The sequence below is a fragment of the Mixophyes fleayi genome, chromosome 1 (assembly GCF_038048845.1).
Source record: "Mixophyes fleayi isolate aMixFle1 chromosome 1, aMixFle1.hap1, whole genome shotgun sequence".
Taxonomy (NCBI): domain Eukaryota; kingdom Metazoa; phylum Chordata; class Amphibia; order Anura; family Limnodynastidae; genus Mixophyes; species Mixophyes fleayi.
The window spans coordinates 70,606,718-70,630,754 of record NC_134402.1 but is presented as its reverse complement, the minus strand read 5'-3'; the positions used below and the strand labels follow the sequence as shown (position 1 = coordinate 70,630,754).

General features: G+C 43.1%; 2 protein-coding genes across 6 annotated transcripts in view; one reads left to right on the top strand and one right to left on the bottom strand.

The window, feature by feature from the left end:
• The window catches only part of VPS37A (VPS37A subunit of ESCRT-I), a 32,093-nt gene extending 29,997 nt beyond the window's left edge, over positions 1-2,096 (bottom strand). The window contains exon 1 of the mRNA XM_075196339.1: positions 1,724-2,096. Within this exon, the coding sequence (XP_075052440.1) occupies positions 1,724-1,830 (107 nt within the window). The 5' untranslated portion in view covers positions 1,831-2,096. The remainder of the gene's footprint in view (positions 1-1,723) is intronic.
• An 87-nt stretch (positions 2,097-2,183) lies between these two features.
• Positions 2,184-24,037, top strand: part of CNOT7 (CCR4-NOT transcription complex subunit 7) — a 32,722-nt gene continuing 10,868 nt past the window's right edge. The window contains exons 1-4 of one of the 5 annotated variants that reach the window (XM_075196351.1): positions 2,184-2,331; positions 10,523-10,736; positions 11,637-11,830; positions 13,970-14,131. In XM_075196351.1, the coding sequence (XP_075052452.1) occupies positions 10,620-10,736; positions 11,637-11,830; positions 13,970-14,131 (473 nt within the window). In that variant the 5' untranslated portion in view covers positions 2,184-2,331; positions 10,523-10,619. Of the gene's footprint in view, positions 2,339-10,522; positions 10,737-11,636; positions 11,831-13,969; positions 14,132-24,037 lie in introns of those variants that run through there. The other 4 variants (XM_075196376.1, XM_075196359.1, XM_075196367.1 and 1 more) reach the window with 4 other exon arrangements.

Below are 24,037 nucleotides of genomic sequence, written 5' to 3'. Positions count from 1 at the left end.
TTTTTATAATATCCAGTGAGGCAGGGACTTCCACAGGACTGTACCAATGTCCTATAGTTATTATTACCTCCTGGTTACATAAAGCAGTGTGCCCTATTAAGCACTAGTTCATATTGTTGATAGCACTCGCACTACAGAGAGTCCATGCCCCGTACAGGAGGGCACTCTCACTACAGAGAGTCCATGCCCCGTACAGGAGGGCACTCACACTACAGAGAGTCCATGTCCCTTACAGGAGGGCACTCACACTACAGAGAGTCCATGTCCCTTACAGGAGGGCACTCACACTACAGAGAGTCCATGTCCCTTACAGGAGGGCACTCACACTACAGAGAGTCCATGTCCCTTACAGGAGGGCACTCACACTACAGAGAGTCCATGTCCCTTACAGGAGGGCACTCACACTACAGAGAGTCCATGTCCCTTACAGGAGGGCACTCACACTACAGAGAGTCTATGTCCCTTACAGGAGGGCACTCACACTACAGAGAGTCCATGTCCCTTACAGGAGGGCACTCACACTACAGAGAGTCCATGTCCCTTACAGGAGGGCACTCACACTACAGAGAGTCCATGTCCCTTACAGGAGGGCACTCACACTACAGAGAGTCCATGCCCCTTACAGGAGGGCACTCACACTACAGAGAGTCCATGCCCCGTACAGGAGGGCACTCACACTACAGAGAGTCCATGCCCCGTACAGGAGGGCACTCTCGCTAGAGAGTCCATGCCCCGTACAGGAGGGCACTCTCGCTACAGAGAGTCCATGCCCCGTACAGGAGGGCACTCTCGCTACAGAGAGTCCATGCCCCGTACAGGAGGGCACTCTCGCTACAGAGAGTCCATGCCCCGTACAGGAGGGCACTCTCGCTACAGAGAGTCCATGCCCCGTACAGGAGGGCACTCTCGCTACAGAGAGTCCATGCCCCGTACAGGAGGGCACTCTCGCTACAGAGAGTCCATGCCCCGTACAGGAGGGCACTCTCGCTACAGAGAGTCCATGCCCCGTACAGGAGGGCACTCTCGCTACAGAGAGTCCATGCCCCGTACAGGAGGGCACTCTCGCTACAGAGAGTCCATGCCCCGTACAGGAGGGCACTCTCGCTACAGAGAGTCCATGCCCCGTACAGGAGGGCACTCTCGCTACAGAGAGTCCATGCCCCGTACAGGAGGGCACTCTCGCTACAGAGAGTCCATGCCCCGTACAGGAGGGCACTCTCGCTACAGAGAGTCCATGCCCCGTACAGGAGGGCACTCTCGCTACAGAGAGTCCATGCCCCGTACAGGAGGGCACTCTCGCTACAGAGAGTCCATGCCCCGTACAGGAGGGCACTCTCGCTACAGAGAGTCCATGCCCCGTACAGGAGGGCACTCTCGCTACAGAGAGTCCATGCCCCGTACAGGAGGGCACTCTCGCTACAGAGAGTCCATGCCCCGTACAGGAGGGCACTCTCGCTACAGAGAGTCCATGCCCCGTACAGGAGGACACTCTCGCTACAGAGAGTTCTTGCCCCGTACAGGAGGACACTCACGCTACAGAGAGTTCTTGCCCCGTACAGGAGGGCACTCACACTACAGAGTTCTTGCCCCGTACAGGAGAGCACTCACACTACAGAGTTCATGTCCCGTACAGGAGGGCACTCACACTACAGAGAGTTTATGTCCCATACAGGAGGACACTCACACTACAGAGAGTTCATGTCCCATACAGGAGGGCACTCACCTGCCATGACATGCCTTCAGGGACTCGATCTGCCGCTGCTTCTGCTGCTGGAGACTGGTGAGAGGCGGCAGAGGTCTGGAGCCTTTAGACTGGAACAGCCAGCTCATGGTGCCGGTAATCTGTGCTGGCAGGGAGGGGGGGGGTGTTGTTGTTGTCAGGTGGGATCAGACAGGAGGCGGATCGGGGATTATCCCATCAGCGGGGTCAGGAGACCTTAATGTCCCGGGCACATCACCACCAGGCCGGTCAGTGATGGCCCAGGGGGGAGTCAGTGACACGGGAGGATCTATGTGCTCACAGTGCCGGTCACACCATACTGTACAGAGTATACTGTCGTCCAGCCAGCTGCCGTACTCAGGTCGCACCGTGCGACAATTCTCCTCCGTCATCATGACGACACACGGCCGGAGGGCGGAACCATGGGCCTTGGTTGGCAGCGGACGTCATCAACGGGCGCCTGAGCGGAGGAGCGGCTCAGCTGCAGTTGCTGGCTGTCGCGCTAGTGACGCACTATGACTAGGAGATCCTCTGTGACCTCATAGACACCGGCCGTGACGCCGAGCTGAACTCGGGGAGACATATTTTTTGATCAGCAGACATAGCAGGAGGTAAGGGGTGAGTCGTGTACATCCCTTCACCACATGTGTCAGTACATAGTACCCAGTCCATGGTCTCCTGTACTGGCTGCAGGGGGACTGTGACTGCCATGTACAATAGTGAATCAGACGACCCTATGAGCTGTGTTTAGCCTGCAGCATTACATGGTGGGAGAGATGACATATAGAACAGGGCACTTACAAGTTCATTTATCTGCCTGAATCACCTGCAGGTTCCTGTGTGATGTAACAGGGATTACTACTCATGTACATTTCGTTTTGGTTTAGTTTACATAAAGTGATCTTAAGATCTAAATACGTCACCTCTCACTGAAAGCTTTGAAATTGGTATATGTCATACTGGAAATAGTCATGCCTGTCTGACAATATGGATCATTAAAGATAAGTAGTGTTTCTTAGCATTGCAATATAAACTAGAATGCCATGATAAAAGAATACAATAATGAAAAATAGCATATTTAATGATCATAATTTTTCCTATTTTTGAGCCTAAAATCTGTGCATAATTTTAAAATTTCTTTGTAAGTCAGCATGACAGCATGAAAGGATAATTTGGTTAAGTGCCCCTTATATGTTTGTTTCATTGTGGAATGTGAGTGCTTTGGTTGGTCTCTCACCAAGAAGAGTTTTGTTCATCATTTGACACACAACACCAAGTTATGTGTTATAGATTAATGTATTCTGCATGTGAGAAAGTGACTTTTATTTCTTTATGTAGAGAAAGCAATGATGTTCAATAAAACATACATGACAGACATTTTTTTAGGAGATACAATTAAACAGATTATTACAATTGTGTACTTCTTTAGCAATATATTGGACTTTATCATCATACCAATGAAGTGAAACATTAAACAATTATTCTGAGGTAGATTGGTGACCTGCACTTCCCTTTACCTAGCAGAACATCTTATTTTGCTTACATAATCATTTAGTAGTTGCTCACTAAACATTGCTATGTGTCTGTGGAAGCCTGTATAACCATCTGTATTACTCATTTAGATCATCAAATAAATACATAGCATTAGTGGTTGCTACAGTGGATATTTTTTTCCACCTTTTTATCTGGTTAAATACATACTACACTTTCTGAAAACTTGAATATAACATTGCTTGTATTTTGGTTTTAGTTTAGTTTCATCGTTGCCTTCTAGATCTTTTACACTACAAGACCACAAGGAAAGGCTTGTAATGATGAATAAGGAAATTCTTAACTTTTCCTTGGCATGTGACAGTGGACTTGGCGTTTTTTGTATGATTGTGTGATGCTGATTCAATCTTTTCACAAGTTTTGGGTGTTTATTTAACTAGTGTATCTTATCAGATATCGTCAACTGATTTCTATTTGACATTAACATATATCAAAGATATTACCGAGCTAAATAATTTCTATGAAATAATTGAGGTGTCTATACTTAACTAAAATTCCCCCTATGCTCTCATTCATCCATTTGCATTAATGGCCATGCCTGCTCGTGCTTCTTTAAACTGTTTCAGAGATAGTGATGTCACAGTAGCTCAAATTACTGCAGTCTCTTAGCTTTTTGACACTTATTTTTATTACTATTTATTTATAAGGCGCCACAGATTCTGTAGCGCCGGATACATATAAGTAGTACATATGAGTGGGAGTAATGCTATGCGGACTCACACAGAGTGCAGCAAAATATGTGACAGGACGAACAAGGGAGTCGGACAGTAGACAGACATGGGACAGTAGGTAGAGTGCCTGCCTGCGAGAGCTTACATTTTAGAGTGAGTGGTGGTGGGAGACAGTAGGACCAACTGTGAAAAGATGGAAATGGCAGGCTAGCAAGAGGAGGTGATGGATAGAATGGTTAGGAGATTGTAGGATAGACAAGCTTGAAAAGGTGAGTTTTGAGTGAGCTTTTGGAGGACTGAAGGTTGGGGGAGAGTCAAGGGAGATGGGGTAGGGAGTTCCAAAGTCTTGGAGGCGAGCACGGGAGGAAGTAATGAGAGGTGAATTGAGGCAGAGGTTAGTGGCAGAGCGGAGTGGCCGGGTTGGTATGTACCTCGAGACAATGTCAGAGATGTAAGGGGGGGAAAAGTGTTGGTAAGGGCTTTGGAAGTGAGGGTAAAGAGCTTCAACTGAATTCTGAAATGGATAGGGAGCTAATGAAGGGATTTAGGCAGAGGAGAGGAAGATGAGCCTAGCTGCAGAATTCTGTATGGTTTGAAGGTAAAAAATGTGAGAGTCAAGAAGGCCAGTGAGAAGGAGGTTGCAATATTCGAGATAAGAAATGATGAGTGAATGAATGGACAAGGATTTTGGCAGCTTCCTGAGGAGGAAGGGACGGATTTTCATGATGTTATGGAGGAGGAAGTGACATGATTTGTTGAGGGACTGGATATGATTTGGAAATAGAGAGGGCAGAATAGTAGGAAGAAAGAATGAATTTAAAGTGGATGAAGTCAGCAATGAAGCAGGATTTTCTAAATTGGGGTTTAGAGGAGCACTTTTGGAGGAGACGAGTAAGAGAGGAGTGCCATGATTGAGGTTTTGATTGTTTTTTATCCCCTTGATACTGCAGTCCCAGCCACCTTCAAAGGAAGGTGACTGGGGCTGCAGTATCAAGGGAAACAGAGTGTGGTGTTGTAAAGAGACAGCAGCATTGGGACATGATAGGGAAGAAATAAGAGCAAGTATAGGTTAGAGGAAGGGCACAAAGATGATGGGGTCAGTGTTGATGGAACGGAGTGTTCAAGTGATTTTGGGTGGGAGGGTGGTCAGGTGGTAAAGAGAGGATAGTGGAAAGGAGATTGTGGTCAGAAAGGGGGAGGTCAGAGAATTGGAGATGTCACAGAGATGGGAGAACACTAGGTCCATCATCATGGTGGGTGACGAAGTTGTCCATTGGGAGAGGTCATAGGATGAAGTGAGAGTTAGGAGTTTAGAGGCAGCAGTTGCAATAGAAGAGTCAGTAGGGATGTTAAAATCCCCAATGATAATAATGGGAAGATCAGAAGAGAGTAAATGGAAAACCCAGGCAGCAAAGTTGTCAAGAAGGGCCAGGGGGACGTTAGTTGACAGCAACACGAAGGTGGAGAGGGGGGAGAAGAGGTGGATGGAGTGAGCATCAATGGAGGAGAAGTAGAGGGAGAGTTCAGGGGGAATAACGCTGAAGGTGTAGTCAGGAGACAGTAGGACACCTTCACCACCTCCTTGACGGTCCCCAGAACAGGGAGTGTGGAAGAAGGAGAGCCCCCTGTGAAAGAGTGGAGTAGGGGAAGCAGTATGAGAGGGGGAGATCCATGTTTCTCTAAGGACCAAGAGATTAGAGGAGTAGGAGAGGAAGAGATCCTGAATGGAGTGAGTTTGTTGCAGTCAGATCTTGCATTCCAGAGTGTGCAGGACTCTGGCAGGTAAGAGGAAGGATGGGAGTTAGGTTGATGGGATTGGATGTTCGGAGGGGACAGGGTGATATGTGGTGGAGGGGGGAGCGACAGCGGACAGTCGGAATATGCTTGGGTCTGTAGTATGGAGTAATGATGTGGGAAACCATGTGGGGGAGTGGGAGGAATTGTAGAATGGAGAGTAATAACGTACAGGAGATATAGTATTGAGACCTTGCAGAGTCATGAAATAGGAGAGAGGACCAAGGTCCAGTCCAAATCCAGTTCAGACTCCGTTACAACTCCTCATACTTGTGATGACAGGCAAAGCTTTGAATAGGCTTGAAAATACAATGATTGAACACTAGAAGACTGAAACTACAGGGGGAGGGAATGGCCAGGCAATTGGAACAGCAGGCTGATTAAATAGAGGGGATGCTGCAGTGAAATAAAGTGACAGATAAAAAAAGTTCTTGAGGTGGGAAGGAAATAAGTTCAGAGTTCAAAACAACGTTCATTAGATATGACGCTTGTAGCCTTCAGGAGTAAAATATGGAGTTGCAGGTGAATGCTGAATGTTGTCCTCATGTAGCAGTGGCTTCTGGTAGAATGTTTACCAGCTGTTCTCCAATTGTTCTCAAGTCTTGTGTAATTTTTGTTTTGCTATACAAAGCAGTGTATGCACACTAGCTGGGCACAGCCTCTGCCTGTTCAATTAGTGAATAAACCTCCACTATTAGCACAATACAAAGACAGTCATAAATTATTAGGCAAACTATAAATTAAATATCAAATAACAAAAGCACCTCAGAACAGTAGGATTATGACCTTCTGTGGCAGTAGTATTGGGTAATATGTTCTTCTCATTTTTATCCTCGATTTAACTCAGAATTAAGCTATATAATTCTAATACACTTAGAACTGGACACACTAGCTAATGCAGCCATAGGACACTCATTATATATGGTTAAACACATGTGATCAGTAACATCAATCAGCCCCCACTAATTCACAGCACACGCTAGCAATACAATTCTTAAAAAAACAAGCCGTGAAAATAACAGCATACATGTATTAAAAAAGCACATTCAGATAGTCCGTTTTAACACTGGTGCACAGACAGACATGGGATAATTATTACCTGTTGATTAGACACGATCTAGGACCCTATCATCACCATCTATTTATATAGCGGCACTAATTCCACAGCGCTGTACAGAGAACTCGCTATCCTAAAGATGTTGGAGCAACGTCAGCTGTCTGTATTGGAGAAGAGAACTTATACTTTACTCTTTATAAATAATCAGTTATGGTCAGTTTAAATATACACAAAAGGCAGATCCACACTAAATTCACACACCCGTAAGGATCTAGCAAAGGCTATATATATATATATATATATTTATATATTCTCAGATTTGCACCAAGCCACCTCCCCAACTACAAGACCTCCGAAGTGCCACGATCCACCTCTGGAATTTCCTCCCTTACTTGATCTACTTTCTCCCAGCCTTCAAATCTTGTAGTGTTCTATGAAAACCCTCCTCCTTCACTAGAGCCTAACCCACTCCCACTGGCCACTGATATCAATTACTGGTTGTTATTGGATAACATCTTATCTTTATGAAATATCAAACTTTGTGACTCAACCTAACTTGTTTTTTTACATTAAAACAATCTGACTGCAAAAAAGTGTTGCAAGGTTATTGCGGGAATTATTTTTTTTCTGACTTTGTTCCGAAATCCAGCATTTGGCAGCCCCCATCTAGAAATCCTGTGTTTGCCCCTTTATAGCTACCACTGAAATTGCCTTCTAGAGAAGCTAATTGATCATAAAAAGGTGGAATATATGCTTGGTTTTCCCAACTAATAACTCCTAGTTTTAGGGTCTAGGAATGAAGGCATACATTTTCATTTTAATAATATAAGTTTGTACATCTGACCTGTATAGGAACATCCAGGGTTACTGAGATTGATCCATTGATTCTTGCCACTGTTTCCTATTCTCTAGGCATTGCTGCCAGGATACTAATAAAGGTGATAGTACAGTATAATAGTCACGTGCTGCAGCAAACAAGGGAATAGTTTTTTAAATGAGGGGCACTCAATGTGCTGACAATAAAAGAGCATAAAGTACATTATAGGGTAGTACACCCAGCCATTATACACTGTATAGTGCTTTATTTTCTTGTATGGATTTTGAAGTGAGCACTTCCTGTTCTAGCAACTTTGAATGACCATTTAGAGATTCCAGCATAGGCTCTGTCCTGCTACAATAGACCATTTGGTACCATAAACACTACACCAACTTATGTATTTTGTGCATCATCATTAAAGCACTACAGAGTTTGCTGGTGCTATATAAATAAATGATGATCATGTTTTTTCAACAAAAAAAGTTAAATATTTCTTTTTCCATTGCTGCCTGTGAAGATATACTGAACAGAGACATATTCCAGCCGTTGTTCAGAACTTTGCCATCAGGATTCTGAATCTCTCCCTCCAACTTTCTAGCCCCCATAAAGTGACACTCTGCCACTTATATTACTATATATACCACCAGCGTCTATGAGCGTGATGTAACATCATCGCTTAGTTCTTACCCACATAAATATATGAAAGAGCCACTTCTTCAAGGACTAGATTTCACTATCAGTATTGTGGTCTCCAAGAATTTCATACAGAGCTGTCCCGATGTACTGTTACAATTATCAAGAATACCATATATTTTGCTACATATTAAATTCTTATATTAGACCACACCAGGGATACAGCCTTACGAATTACATGTTATATATTGTCATATACATATATTGACATGTCATATATTGTCATATACATATATTGACATGTCATATATTGTCATATACATATATTGACATGTCATGTATTGTCATATACGTATATTGACATGTCATGTATTGTCATATACATATATTGACATGTCATGTATTGTCATATACGTATATTGACATGTCATGTATTGTCATATACGTATATTGACATGTCATGTATTGTCATATACATATATTGACATGTCATGTATTGTCATATACATATATTGACATGTCATGTATTGTCATATACATATATTGACATGTCATATACATATATTGACATGTTATATATTGTCATATACGTATATTGACATGTCATGTATTTAAAATACCTCTGAGCTTGTCTCATACCCCGAATTTTTTATATTTCGCTTTTTATATTTTATTTTAATACATATCAACAAAAATTTTGTTTTTATGTATGTGACAGTCTTTACAAGTCCAAAATTGAGTATGCTATTATGGATTTAAAAGAGAGTCTCAAGTTGGTATTAATCCTTTGTTGCTGACAATTTTTTCACATATCTGAGGTGTGCCTTCCCTAGTTAGTATTCCATGTACATTGCAGGATGCAAGTATATGTTGACCCTCTGTGACCAAATTTTACCAAAGAAATCTACATTTATGAAAACCCGATAATGTTAGAACAGGACAATATTTTGTGGTTACATGTGCACCACTGTACAGAAATGTTGGTATATTTAACCATCATTTCTGTCTAGAAATAACCAGCATATAATCAGGGTTTAGAATGGGGGAGTCTAGTGATCTGAAACCAACAATCTAGTGATAAATCCAGTAACTTTTAGTCTACGGTCTAGCGGGAGACTGATCAGACTGTGCTCCAAGAAGCTCCAGGGCTTCCTTTAACAATAGGGCTTCTGAACGTAGTTGGCAGCTCTGTACTCGCTGTGATTGACTGTTACTTGTGACTTTCCTGTCTGGAGAATGCTCACCATAGAGTCACATTTGGAAGCATGTTACAACCCCTCCCGACCACTACGTGTTGCAAGTGACTATCAGTCTCGCAGTCACTAATACTTGAGTTTACAAGTCAAAACTGTTTTTTTGCAGTGGAAATCCTCTTTACTTAGCTGCTGTTATAATGCAGAATTTGTAGCTTACATAGAAAGTGACGTGTCTAAACTGAGTACTATTGCATCAAAATGAATTCTACTCATCTGTAACCATCTATAAAATAGCCAATGTGGTTGCTGCTCTTTCTGTTGCTTCAGAGCAGGCGTGTCACCCCTGAATGATGACCATTTAATCATAGCAACCAATAAGCAATTTCATATTAACAGTGATAAAGCAGATGTTATATAATATAAATGGATCTAATTTTTTTTTTTTTTTAAAAGGTCCACATTTCAATGACAGTTGGAGCAGTCAGTAGCACTCGTCTCTGACAGGCCTGCATTAGTGTGTGACATTTCTGGCTTGCTGTAAATGATACCCCTATGACTGTACTTACCAACTCACTGTGAGCCCTAACAAGTGATGGGTTGTCTAGGCAACCTGAAAATATAACTGAGAATGTAACTGGTAAATATGTGCTGATGTGGCGCCCGTTGAATGTGAGACAGGTACACACACGTGTTATCCTGCTGCTTGTCATCAGGAATCATGGTAAAGTTGTCCGTTACCTGCAAACCAGAATATTGGGGAAACCGTTTGTCTTTTGTAAAGAAAAATAAAGCTCAATTTTGTTTAAATTGTAAGATTATACTGTAGTATAAACTCCCTTTATTTAAGCACCAAATATTTTTGATGATAATAATTATAAAACACTAAGGGGGGAATTCAATTAGTTCAGAATTCAAAAGTGTCTCGTGACCATTCCGGAGACACTTCACGGCGGATATTTTTACTGAAATATCCGCTCATTTTTCCTTGCGCCCCATAGATGCTATGTTATACATATTTCAGTAACACCTTTTTATAGCAATTTCAAACTCGAAGCAAAATAAAAAATTCTGTTCTCCTTCCAGCTTGGCAGACAGAGTGCTCCCCTCCACCTATGAAACTGTTTAGCAGCCACGTGCAACATTTTGATGCCTGCCTCTGAGCCCCTCCCCCATAACCACTATGCCAGCAGCGACCGTGGACCACAGCCAGCGGATCTGCGAAGTCTGGGCCTGCAACCTGGATGAACAGATGAAGAGAATCCGTCAAGTTATACGCAAGTATAATTATGTTGCAATGGTATGTTTAGGGATTGTGACTGCTCTAATCTAGCCATTGTTCTGTATGCATTTCATTGTAATAATTCAAGTTTGTGTATGTTGTCCCTGCTAATTTGGTGAACCTTCCACAGGATGGTATTTCATGGGTCATATGTTAATGAAAAGGGACAGTTATATCTAGTGTTGCAATACTGGAAACAACTTGGGCTCCATTTGAACTAATAATATCCTTAAGGACAAGGCCAATCTTGAACAAGTGCTGTCTATCTTACCTACCCTACCTTAAGGCGATTGTACTGTATGTATCAGTTTGGGAGTCCCTCTATATATAGCTCTTGTAGGGGTCAAAAAACCCTGCCATCCACTCCCAGTTACTTGATGTGTTCTAGGTAATCCTTGTCCTTTAATGTATTTTTTGCCCACTTTGCTAGTATTACGTAAATACATTAGAAAGTTGTTTGTATAAGGGGTTTTCTGTATCTCTTCCAAGTACTGAAGTTAGTGCATTAAGTAAGCTGGATTACAGCTTGGAGAACACGTCTCAAGGAATCTTATTACGACCTACACATACATTTTTCATGAAGTTAAAGGCGTTTTGTATGTATTGAAATTGCTAATGATGTGTATCTCCATAGAATTCCATGTGACTCAAAACGACGTGCATTTAAACATACCACATAAATTGCCAGAAAAATTATGTCTGCATCATTTGTCAATTTTATACAGTCCCAGATACTGAGAAGAAAGAACAAAAGCACTATACTAAAATATAATATATATTTCCCTGTGGACAAAGCCTTGTAATGGAATATTCTTGTGTAACTTACGTGTTACATACATGCAGTAGGAAAATTTTTGTATTTGATTTATTAAGCATCTTCTCACTTTGTATTCCTCTTTTGATATTTCTTTCCTCCAGGACACGGAGTTTCCAGGGGTAGTCGCGAGACCAATAGGCGAGTTCAGGAGCAATGCTGACTATCAGTACCAACTTCTACGATGTAATGTGGATTTACTAAAGATAATTCAGCTTGGGCTAACATTTATGAACGAACAAGGAGAATACCCACCAGGAACCTCAACGTGGCAATTTAATTTTAAATTTAATTTAACGTAAGTACCATGGTTAGTTTCCAATCAAATCTTTAAGCAGGCAGACTGGTAGAATTGTGTTTATTGATAAACATGTTAATTGCTACTCCTGCCCTATACACCAGTGACCTGGGGATGGGGCTGGTGGAGGAGGGAACAGAGCACCGTTTGATGTTGGCGTTCTGAGCCCAGCATTCTACGGTTTACTCTCCTGGGTGACACATTGAATTCTACCAGCATCTCAGTTTCCTTATTCATGAAGCAGGAAATAACCAGTGTAATTGAAGTGTGTCAGGAGTCTGCTAGAAAGAAATGGTGATACAGCAGCAAGTACCTGCGTTTGAATTCTTGACTTCCTTCAAACTTCCTAAAAACTGGTATGTGTAGCCTGCTACATTGTGTAACATTGGGTTACTTCTTCCTAATGGTCATGGTCATGTGAGCTGCTTATTTCAGACTATGATCTGTGTATATATGTTACTACATTTGCACTTCAAGCACTGTTTAGACCAGAATCCACATGGTTTTGCAGAGAAGCATATGGCGACCTCCTATTCTTGTACTCTGGGATAGGAATGAGCAAACTCAAGTTAGGTTATTATAATAAGTAATGTGACAAGCACGTCAGAGTCCATCTCCTGCTTTAACGTGTACCTGTCAGTTGCATGCAGTGAATTGATGGGCTGCAGTTTCACATATATAGGCTCAGCCAACAAGGCTGCATTGTGGGTAGATGGGTGCATTATAATGTATATCACAAGCTGATGGATAGTTCTGTATGGGCTGCAGTTTCCCTCATTGACCCATTGTAGTATAAAGTTACAGGACAAGTTGTTTGGTAATCAAGGCAGCGTGAGCCCCTCGCTGCAGACTCTTTTGTCCTTTGCACATTAACCCTATCAGTGACACCACACATTATACCACAAATGGCCCCTTTCTATTGTACCAGCACATTGACCTTCCCTGCTCAATAAAACTGTTCAGAACCCATATAGGTGACCAGTATACATTGCAGACTCTACTGATATTAGTATTATTGTATAGGAATGTAAAATTGTGAGGGATATTTGGAGAGTGTTCTATGCTGGAAACCACCAGTTTTACAGTACACTGTGTGTGTATGCATAGTCTATACCTTTACCCATGAGACATAGGTCTGCTTCTTTTTTATTAACTTCTTGGTTTGGCCATCAAAATCGCTAATTTGACAAATCCGCTGTTTAATACATTCACCCCCATATCTGTTTTGTGTATGTATTTAAGTGTATCCTTATAATTTGCTTCTGTGTGGTTGTATGGTTCAATAGGTCGCAAGTAATTGTTCGATCTAATTAGGCACATGACATAAACATTAAAGCTTCCATTCCCTACATCACAGTAACTCACATTTGTTTAGCATAAGTACCATACAACAAATGTATATATTTTTTTATTTTTATTTTTTTAAATCAAGCATGCTTTATTAATTTTATCCGCACAAAACATAGTTACAAATTAACCGATTGTAGAAAATTAATTACTAAAAAGCACTAACCAATTGTAGGAATATATTTATTCCTACAGTTATTCTTCACATTAGCCAATGACCACATCAGGTTTGCTGCTTTATTATAAAAGTAATATAAATGATGAGGTTTGCTCCCATGGTCCATAAACAGTGTTAGTGTGTGTGGTACAAAAATAGACTGTAAGCCCCCGGGGCAGTGACTGATGTGAATGAATTAAAAAACAGTCTCTGCAAATTGCCGCATAATATGTTGACACATTATAAATAAAGGATAATAATAATATTTGAAGTCACCTTGGTGTTTTGACACTTAGGGCTAGATTTACTAAGCTGCGGGTTTTAAAAAGTGGGGATGTTGCCTATAGCAACCAATCAGATTCTAGCTTTCATATATTTAGTACCTTCTACAAAATGACAGCTAGAATCTGATTGGTTGCTATAGGCAACATCCCCACTTTTTCAAACTCGTAGCTTAGTAAATCTAGCCCTTTATCTTGTTTGTAGCCTTTTTATTGCCTTCCTATGACCTATAAAAGTGTGGGTTACGTGACCTCCATTCAATGTTTACTTGAATGTGTTTCATACATAAGCATTGGGTATGAAGGGTGGGGCACAGCTTGTCCCCATGGCTTATTGCATGCTTTTCTGTCCAGGGAAGACATGTATGCACAGGACTCCATAGAGCTGCTCACCTCATCTGGTATCCAGTTTAAGAAACATGAGGAGGAGGGTATTGAAACTCACTATTTTGCAGAGTTGTTCATGACCTCTGGAGTGGTGCTTTGTGAAGGAGTAAAGTGGCTTTCTTTCCACAGGTAAGTGGTGTGCAACCAAGTGCTAAATGTTCATCTATGTATTGTGCACAAGCTTCCATGCAGACATGTCCCTGATTTTGGAACTTATGGGCGTTCTCTGCACTGATGATTGCTTGGAGACCTTAAGTCATACACATCACTGTTGCTGTAAACATTTGTCAGAACAGCCATGATTTCACTGCTGTATCTTAATTTTATAACTTCTACTAGAGGCTGCAGTTAATTGCTATGGCTGTTTTGGGTTTTGGCACCTTGTCTCTGACATCCTCTTGGGGACACTGGAGTACAATGAGGTATAGATGTGGGTGAGAGAAGCTCTGGCACTTTAAATGATTCTTCAATGGATGAACGTCCCGTCCCCCCCCACTGTACCTCTACTGACCACACAATACTCAGTTTAGTTTTCTGGGGCTGCTTAATAGCACCCACCATTTTTAATTATTATCATTAATCTTTTCTGCTACACATAATTACATTGGCAGTGCACTTGTCTAGAGAGAGCCACTGCTGGAACCCGGTCATCACCGACACTGGCAGCAGCCGTGGTTCCCAGCTCCTTCACTGTTGCGCTTAACAGACAATTGACAGTGGCGCTCGTCGGGAGAAGGTAAAGCTTCTCTCCATGGAGGGAGGGAGTTTTTTATTAAATAGGTAAGGTACCTAAGAAGCAGGGGCCGCTATTTTGGCCACCCCATGCAGTTCTAGGAGCATTTATGTGGCCCTCCCATTGGACAGAGCTCCCCCATTCCTGGCATCATAGAGTGAGGTCCTTCTACTCATAATACCTCCTCTTTTGGAGGGCTTACCACTCTTGCAAGCCCGCACGGTGGCTTAGTGGTTAGTACTTCTGTTTCACACCACTTTGGTCATGAGTTTGATTCCCAACCATGGCCTTATCTGTGTGGAGTTTGTATGTTCTCCCCGTGTTTGCGTGGGTTTCCTCCCACAGTCCAAAAATATACTAGTAGGTTAATTGGCTGCTATTATATTGTCTCTCTTGGTCTGTGTGTGTGTATGTTAGGGAATTTAGACTGTAAGCTCCAATGGGGCAGGGAAGGATGTGAGTGAGTTCTCTGTACACCGCTGCGGAATTAGTGGCGCTCTATACATAGATGATGATGATGAACTCGGCAGTATGAGTGTCAGCAGCTGCAGAGATCTCTGGAAAGACAAAGCCTTGATTGTCTCCTTTCCCTTCTATACCATTCTGTATCGATCAAGCTGTAAAGGGGGTTATTTAAATCGGGTAACATTTTATTGCATTTTTTACTCTTTTTACACTTTAACAGCAAAAAAAGACCAAAACATTAGGCTAGAACAACAACTAAAACCCACATAGTGATACAAGCAGTGTCAAATATTCATACACAGCACAGTCCAAATGCATTGTAGTTCAGATTTTCAAACCAGGTTATGCACATTATTCAAAATTTCAAGATGCAATGAGATAATAACACAGTAGTATTAATACAAAATACAAATCATTAACCTTAATAATAAAGGAGGTGGCTGGATGTCTGATCCGAGCATTGCATTAGGAGAGCTCTACCTCCCTCAATCCTTCTGTAACATATGGGGATATTCTCCACCTGTACCATATTCTTTCATATTTATCAACTAGGTTCCTACTGGTGTACATGAACCTCTCATGGCTGACTGTATCGTTAACAAGGTCAATCCAGCTACTCAAAGTCGGGCCTTCCGGTGCCATCCACTTTTGCCAGCATAAGTATCGTATTAATGAGCAATCTAATAAACCTATGGGTGTTTTTGTCCAAACCCAAACCAAATATACATAGTTTTGGCGTCAAGGCAGATACTCCCACCTCCAACTGTTTAATACAATTCTCCACCTCTCCCCAAAAGCATGAAACCAATGTACATTCCCAGAGGATATGCCAAAAGTTCCCTTTCTCACTCCCACACTTAGGACACAAAACCACCTGACCCCTATTAAATTTAGAAAGCCGAAGAGGAGTAAGATACGCTCTGTGCAGCAGAAAAAACTGAACCTGACGAAATTTAACCGATGCAGTGACCTGTTTCGGGCTACACAACACAATATCCCATGCCATATCACTAATTTGCCCGAGACTCCCCCCCCCCCCCCCCCCCCCCCCCCCCACCTGCATCGCAGCTCCGGCAAGCCCCCCACACCAGATCCTTCCACCAATAATGAATACAGAAATGAAATTTGCCGCCTCTGGCCCAACCTTGACAGTTGCACCCTCAAAGAATCTGAATTGAAACTCGGGGCAGCTCCCCAAAACTGTGAGGCTAGAGCGTGTCTTAACTGCAAATACCTATAAAAGTAACCCCCTAGGCAGCTCATGTAATCCCCGTAATTGCTCAAATGAATATAGTATCCCATTCTCATACAATTGTCCAATATGTATTATATTGTAAATTCTCCAAGCTCCAGCTCCCTCCATCCTAACCAGCTCTCCAAAATCCAAATTATCCCAAAGTGGAGTGCATGGATCCAAGTCCAATCCACCCCCAATCCGGGATGAAAATCGCCAGACCTTCATGGCCTGTATCAATAAAGGGGATCATCCCCAAACTTTCTACCAGCCAAAAGAAACTGCGCCCGTGTATGTTTAGAGCCTGTCCCAGAGACTAGAAAATCATGCAAATCCACACCCATCCGCGACCGGAACCATACCTCAATATGTGCCAGCTGAGAAGAAAAATAATAAAGCCGCAGATTCGGCAAAGCCAGACCCCGACCCTCGAGAACGATATAGAGTGGTAAGCTTAACTCTTGCTCTTTTGCCTGCTCACACCAAAGAAGCCATGAGACGCTCAACATAACGGAATATACTATGAGGGATATATATCGGCGACTGCTGCAAAACATACAGAAACTTTGGTTGAATTATCATTTTGACCAGATTAATTCTACCTGTGATCGTTAATGGCAGCTGTTTCCATACCCCGATCCGGCTCTTAAGATAGTCAATCTGAGGCTGGACATTATGCTGGATATATTGACCCATATCACCAGAAATCCAGATACCATGATATTTTAAATACTGGAGTCCATTTAAGAGGAGTCTGTAAGATTTGACCTGTAGGGCAAATACCCTTTATCGGAGTTGCACTAGATTTATCCCAGTTGATCAAAAGCCCAGAGTACCTACCGAAGACTGTGACCACTCGGATAAGCGCAGGTAGTGACCTATCGGGGCTGGACAAAAAAGCAGCATATCATCTGCGTAAAGGGCAATCGTGTCCGTCCTGCAGCCCATCTTCAATCCAGTAATATCTGACTGCATCCTAACAGCACATGCCAACGGCTCTATGGCCAGCGCAAACAGAGTGGGGGACAGAGGGCACCCCTGTCTGGTACCTCTGCCCATGACAAATTGACGAGACACAAAACCATTCACACAGACTCTAGCTGTAGGACAAGAGTACAGTAATCGTACCCACTGAACAAAAACCGATCCAAACCCAAATTTCAACAGCACCGCCCACAAGTACCTCCACTCCACAGAGTCAAAGGCCCTAGCAGCATCTAACGATACCACCACCGCCTCCTCCTCCGCAGGGTAGGGCAACTGCAGATGACAAAAAAGCCTACGCAAATTTATAGCTGTAGATTTTCCCGGCATAAAACCAGTTTGGTCAGAGTGCACAATCTCACCAATCACCCGACTCAAACGTGATGCCAACATTTTTGCCAATATCTTAATATCTGTTGTCAGTATTAATATAGGTCTGTATGATTCCGGGAACAAGGGGTCCTTTCCCGTTTTAGGGATAAGGACTATAAGAGCCTCAGACATAGACGGAGATACAGACCCCTGATCTCTAAAACTTGTAAACATGTCTTGCAAGCGAGGCACAAAAAACCCCAAATGCTTATACAGCTCTATGGGTATCCCGTCTATGCCTGGAGCCCTACCATTTGGAAACGAGGATATCGCAGCTACAATCTCCTCATCAGTGATTGACAAGTCCAAACTTTCTCTACTATCTGCGCTTAGCTCAGGCAAGGAAACAGCCGCCAGGTACGTGTCTAAATCAGAATCTGAGTATTCAGCTCTAGACGCATAAGCATCTTTAAAATATACATAAAAAACATCACTGATGTATTCGGTCAAGGTATGCACAATACCCAAAGTATCTGTAATTCCCGCCACTACAGTCGCCGCCCTCTCTGATCTAGCTAAATACGCCAAAAAACTGCCACATTTATCCACTTTAAAGTATTGAGTATGTTTAGCAAATAACAACTTACGTCTTGATTTATCTAGGAAGTAATCTGACCATTCTCTCTGTACCGCTAACCAAGCCAGCCTGTCAGAAGCCATATGAGAAGAGAGATACACCTCCTCCAACCGCACAACCTCTTTTTCTAGTCCATCACCTCTTAACCTAGTCTTTTAAAACAATTGATACTTCTAATTAGGGAACCTCTTAAAAACGCCTTGAATGAATCCCAAACAAGAGGTGGAGCCGCTGTATCCACATTAGTAGCAAAGTACCCTTCCCATTGAGATTCTAAAGTATTTCCATCCTGCAATAATGCCAACCAAAAGGGGTTAAGTCTCCAAAACGCTTGACCTCGAGAAACATTAAGCTTTACTGTTAGTACCAACGGAGAATGATCTGAAATCCCTCTTGGTAAATATGCAGCATCCGAGACAGCCGGCAACAAACCCTTTGATACAAGTCCTAAATCAATTCGGGAGAAGGTATACGAAGTGGAATAACATGAGAAACAGACCTCTACCGTATGTCTCAGACGCCACACGTCCACCAAACCCATCTCTTCCACCAGATCAGCAAATTTCGATTTTTCTGACGTGTAGTATCCCCCACCTCCCTCCACCTATCAACATTAGAATCCAACACATTATTGAAATCCCCACAGCAAATCACAGGAGTGTCAGGAGAAAGAGAGATCGTCACTGCATTTTTTTAAAACTTCACCACTATAAGGGGGCGGGACATAAACTGGCAGCAAGTTTATACGTTTAGAATCAAAAATGCCCCTTACAAAAAGATATCTACCTAATAGGTCCGATTCCACCATTTCCAAAATAAAGTTTACTTTTTCACGTATAAGGAGAGATACCCCTCTAGAATGACCTGTGTGAGTAGCATTATATGCCCATCCAACCCACGGTTTCTTAAGGGCCAACACTTTACCTCCCACTAGATGAGTCTCAGTGAGGCATATAACATCTGCCTCATACTTTTTTAATTGGGATATGACCAAAGACCGTTTAATTTTATCATTTAGGCCACAAACATTCCAAGTCAGGATTTTAATAGACCCCCCTATTCATCTTCCCAGTCGCCATAACACCAGGGAATACACATGAGCCATTTCCACATATAAATCAAACCCCTCCAACCCAGGCAGACACCCAGCCACCAGTCAACCACATTAGTATATATCAAAACAGTCAATCTCAACATCTGAAAATGTTTGCATAAAGAAAAAGCACAACACTTGACACTGCATTGAAAAAACCTACCACTCCCTACCCTATTCATACAACCCCCCTCCTCGTATATCCACCCCCAACTTAGACATACCTGGATCCCTCTACAACTACCCCACATCTCCTTAAACAGCACACACAACTATCTCCGCGTACTTATGGAAACACCCGTATGTACCGAAAAAAGGAGAGGGAGACCGTGACCCTTTAAGCAAGGGAAGCCCCCCTGCCCACAAGTTCACCCTAGTACTCCTCTGACCCTCCATACCCAACCGATCCATTAGCACCAACTATAAGATCCAACAGTTTCAAATAATATCACTTTATAATTAACATTTTCGGAAGCATCCAAATAACTGCAATATTAATCAAAACATTTCAGTTATATATAAACATAAATCAAAGTGAAATATTTTAACGGAGCATATATCAAACATTATATCTATCAAAGGCACACAATCTTTAATAGCATCATCTCAGTCCAGGAGATCAATACGTCACCAGGAGCATCTTCAATCCGGACGAAGACCACTAAGAGCTCTCCAATCCAACCAGTGCGTCGCCTCTGACGATGATCCAAAGAAAAGGGTAGTTCCATCCGCAATCACCCTTAATCTTGCCGGGAAAAGCATAGCATATGGCAATTGCATTTCACCTGTATAAATTGAGCTCTGCTTTTCTGTACATCCACCGAGAAATCAGGAAATACAGCTACTCTTTGGTTTTGGTACATCAAGGGGCCCTTAATCCGAGCCAGGCGCAGGATAGCATCCCGATCCTTATAATGTAACATCTTGGCAATGAAAGCTGTGCACCAGGAGGCGGTCTCTGAGTCAGGATCCGATGTGCCCTCTCCACCGCAAACTGGGCCGTGAACTCCTCTCTGCCGAATAACTGGATCATCCAATTCTCCAAGAATGTCTCCGGATCATCCCCCTCTGCCTTCTCAGGGAGACCCACCAGCCTAATATTACTGCGTCTGAGGCAACCCTCCATATCTGACATCTTCTGTTTAACCGACACCATCTGAACCTCCAAACCAGCAACTTTCGGCAGTAAAGGAACTGTAGTATCTTCAAGTATAGAGATGTGGGCCTCCGTCTCCGACACAAGTTCCCGAATTTTCTGAAAATCCTACCGCATCAATGACAAATCAACCTGCACCTCTCCAATTTTGTCCATTACCTTCTTTTCAGAGGCAGCGATAGCTTTCAGGACCTCCTGAAGAGTAGAATCAGCAGGCGAGTCTGCATCTTTGGAAGACTGGGGTACCTGCAGCTCAGATGCAGGAGCTCCTCCCGAAGCTGTAGCAGGGTTAGAACGAGCATATTTCTCCAGCCTGCTAGCAGAAGTATTACTTGTAGAGTGTTTACCCATAGTGACACCCCTTATGTAAATATCAGTAGGTGTAATATAGGGTTGTATACAGGTTACTCGTACCGCAGGGGAAGATCAAAAATGAATCATTTAGGCCCCAGCTGAATTTGTGTCCAGGCTCAGGTTCTCAGAAAAGAGTATGGCCTCTGCAATATTGAGTCAAATACATATACTGCAAATAAACAGCCCAGAGCGGGAAACCACAACACAGGATCCAATGACCCACTATTCCTTCTTCACTTCACCAGATATGTGTTCCTGAACTTTTTCACAAGCAAGCTCCAGCAGTCCCAGGGCATCCGCAGCAGTATGGAGCTGCATACAAGTCTGCTCTCCACACACATAGACATCCAAGATGGCGCCGCACTCTGCACTGTGGCGGGAACACCCGTACACATACCCAGCAAGCCTCCAGATGTCCGCTCTTCTCGCCTCCAGTGACCAACTCAAGAGACAGGCAATTATGTGCGCTTCTCGGCACTGAAGTCCCCGACACAAACCCCGCCAGGTATGTGAGTCTGCTCCTTTTGATCACCACACTCCCAGCCTCTGTACAGCTCCGGACCCAGCGACAGCCCTTCTGATCCTCCACCACACTTTCTACTTGGATCAGAGACGGCAGGGAGACCTCCGCCACAGAACCGGACAGGTCAGTTATACAGAAGAGCGATTCAGGATATTAAAACTGGTAGTTAGGCTGGGGAGCTCCGGCACACACAACCTATTCCATGATCCACCAGGCCACGCCCACCCGTAAAGGGGGTTATTTTCTTATTTTTCCATGTGCTATTAAGATTTATTAACTGGTAGCATTTTTTTTTATACCTGGTTGCACTGTAACCCACACTAAGTCTGTCCATGTTGTGGTGGCTGAAGAACAACAACCTCACCAGTGGACATCCATTCACCATTTGGGACAGGATCCTTCTGACGATAGATGCCAGCCTTCTGGGCTGAGAGGGGCATTCGTCATCCAACAGCATTTACAGGGTCGGTGGACACCGTATGTGTCCAAGCTCTTGGTAAATATTCTGGAGCCGAGAGCAGTACTAAAGGCACTGCTAAAGGAACAGCCCATTCTAGGAAAAGCTACAAAGGTGAAACGCCACGGCAGTAGCGCATTTACCACTCGCATCAGGCAATGGGCCGAAATAAACATTCAGGTCATCATAGTGGTGTTTATTCTCAGAGGAGACAACTGGGAGACAGACTATGTAAGCCGCCAGGACGTTCATCCAAAGCAGCTTGTGGATCTGTGGGGACAACCAGACATCGATCTGAAGGCGTCTCAGTTGATCCACAAGGTGAAGGACTATGGGACCAGGTCCAGAGACCCCGAGGTCATGGTGGGTGCTTGGAACATCCCTCTCATCTACCTCTTTTCTCCAGTAGCTATGTTCTAGTGGGGCCTAAAAAAGGTTCAAAAGAGAAGTAGTTCACACAATCCTTGTGGCCCCAGGCACTCTGGCCTGATCGGCATGCTGGAAGCTTCTCCGTGGAGACTTCTGTTGCGACCAGACCATCTCTCTCGAGGCCCATTCTAGCATCAACATTTAGTAGGGCTAGCTGTAGCAGTATGGCTATTGAAGCCGCTATCCTAAGAGCTAAGGGTCTCTCAGACAGATCCAAACATTTCTCAAGGAAGTGCTTAAAATATTTATCCTGGAAGACTGCTTTCCTGTTGGCAATCTCTACAGCTCGTAAGGTGTCACAATTGTGGGCCTTGCCTTGCAGATCTCCCTTCCTGGTGTTCCATGAGGATAGGGCGGTGCTCAGGATGAAATCATCGTTCCAACCAAATTGTTTGCAGATTTCACCTGAACCACAAAATTGTGGTTCCAGCTCTTTGTCAGGATAGGTCCGAGGCTGGGAACAGCTTGTTAGATGGGCTGGACCCGCAGATCTTCATTCAGAGAACCAAGGATGATGCACCGTTCGGATGATATCTGGGTTCTGTATGATGCGCAGAAGAAAGGCTGTCCTGCCTCTAAACAATCTTCTCACCAGGTGGATTAAGTCTGTGACCTATCAGGCTTACACTAGCGTTGGGTCAATCTGTTCCAGGGGCATAACTGCTCATTTCACAGGTTCAGTGGGTACATCCTGAGCTAGTAGCCACATGGTCGTCAGTGCACACGTTTACCAAAACACTTTTGTGTCCAGAGATACTTCTTTTGGTTGCTAGGTTTTGCAAACTATTAAGGCACAGTTTTGGGACATCCCCATTGTACCCCAGTGTCCCCCATGGGATTGTGGGCAGGGCCTGCTTACTCATGTGTCTTTCTGTATTAGCCAGTATTATTTTATTACTGTGTTTGATCCTCATTGTTCAAAGCACTACAGAATTTGCCTGTGCCATATAAATAAATGATGATGATAGGTTGTCAGAGAAAGTGAGATTTTAGTACTTATGTAAAATCCTTTTCTCCAAATCCATGAGGCCACTGGACACATTCCCTGTTTAGCTCCTTTTCATCTGTTTTCTTGTTCTTCGTGTTTGCGTTCAGGTTGTGTTATAGAATTCACATTTTCTCTCTCTTTCTCTCTCTTGCTTGCGCTCTCTCTTGCTCGCGCTCTTTTTTTTTTTCTCTCTTTTTTTTCCTCTCTTCTCTAAATCTATCTCTCTCTCCAATTTTTCTGTGCATCAGTTTTAATGTTCCTCCATTGTTTATAGGTCATGGTGACCTCCAAGCTTTTAAGTGTTCATTTCTTTTAAATTCTTAGAAAATAATCCCACATTACTGTATTTTCTAATTACACCTCTGTGCTCTTTATTCACTGGCTGAGACATCCCAAGCCCCACTTAAGGTGACATTATTAATGTACTTTGACACTGCTATTTAGTTTCAGGAACATTTTCATGTCAGAAAGTTCTATTAATCTATTGTTAGAATTGTTAGCAGCATTGGATCATCTGTGCGTGTTTGATAATCTCTTCCTGACTTTGATACTTTGACTGAACAGTGAGAAAGTTAATAGGCGAATAGCTGTGCTATGTACAAGAAAAGGTAACGGATAATAATCCTTTAATCCACGAGTGCTGAATATCTTATTTGTAGCTTGCACTTTC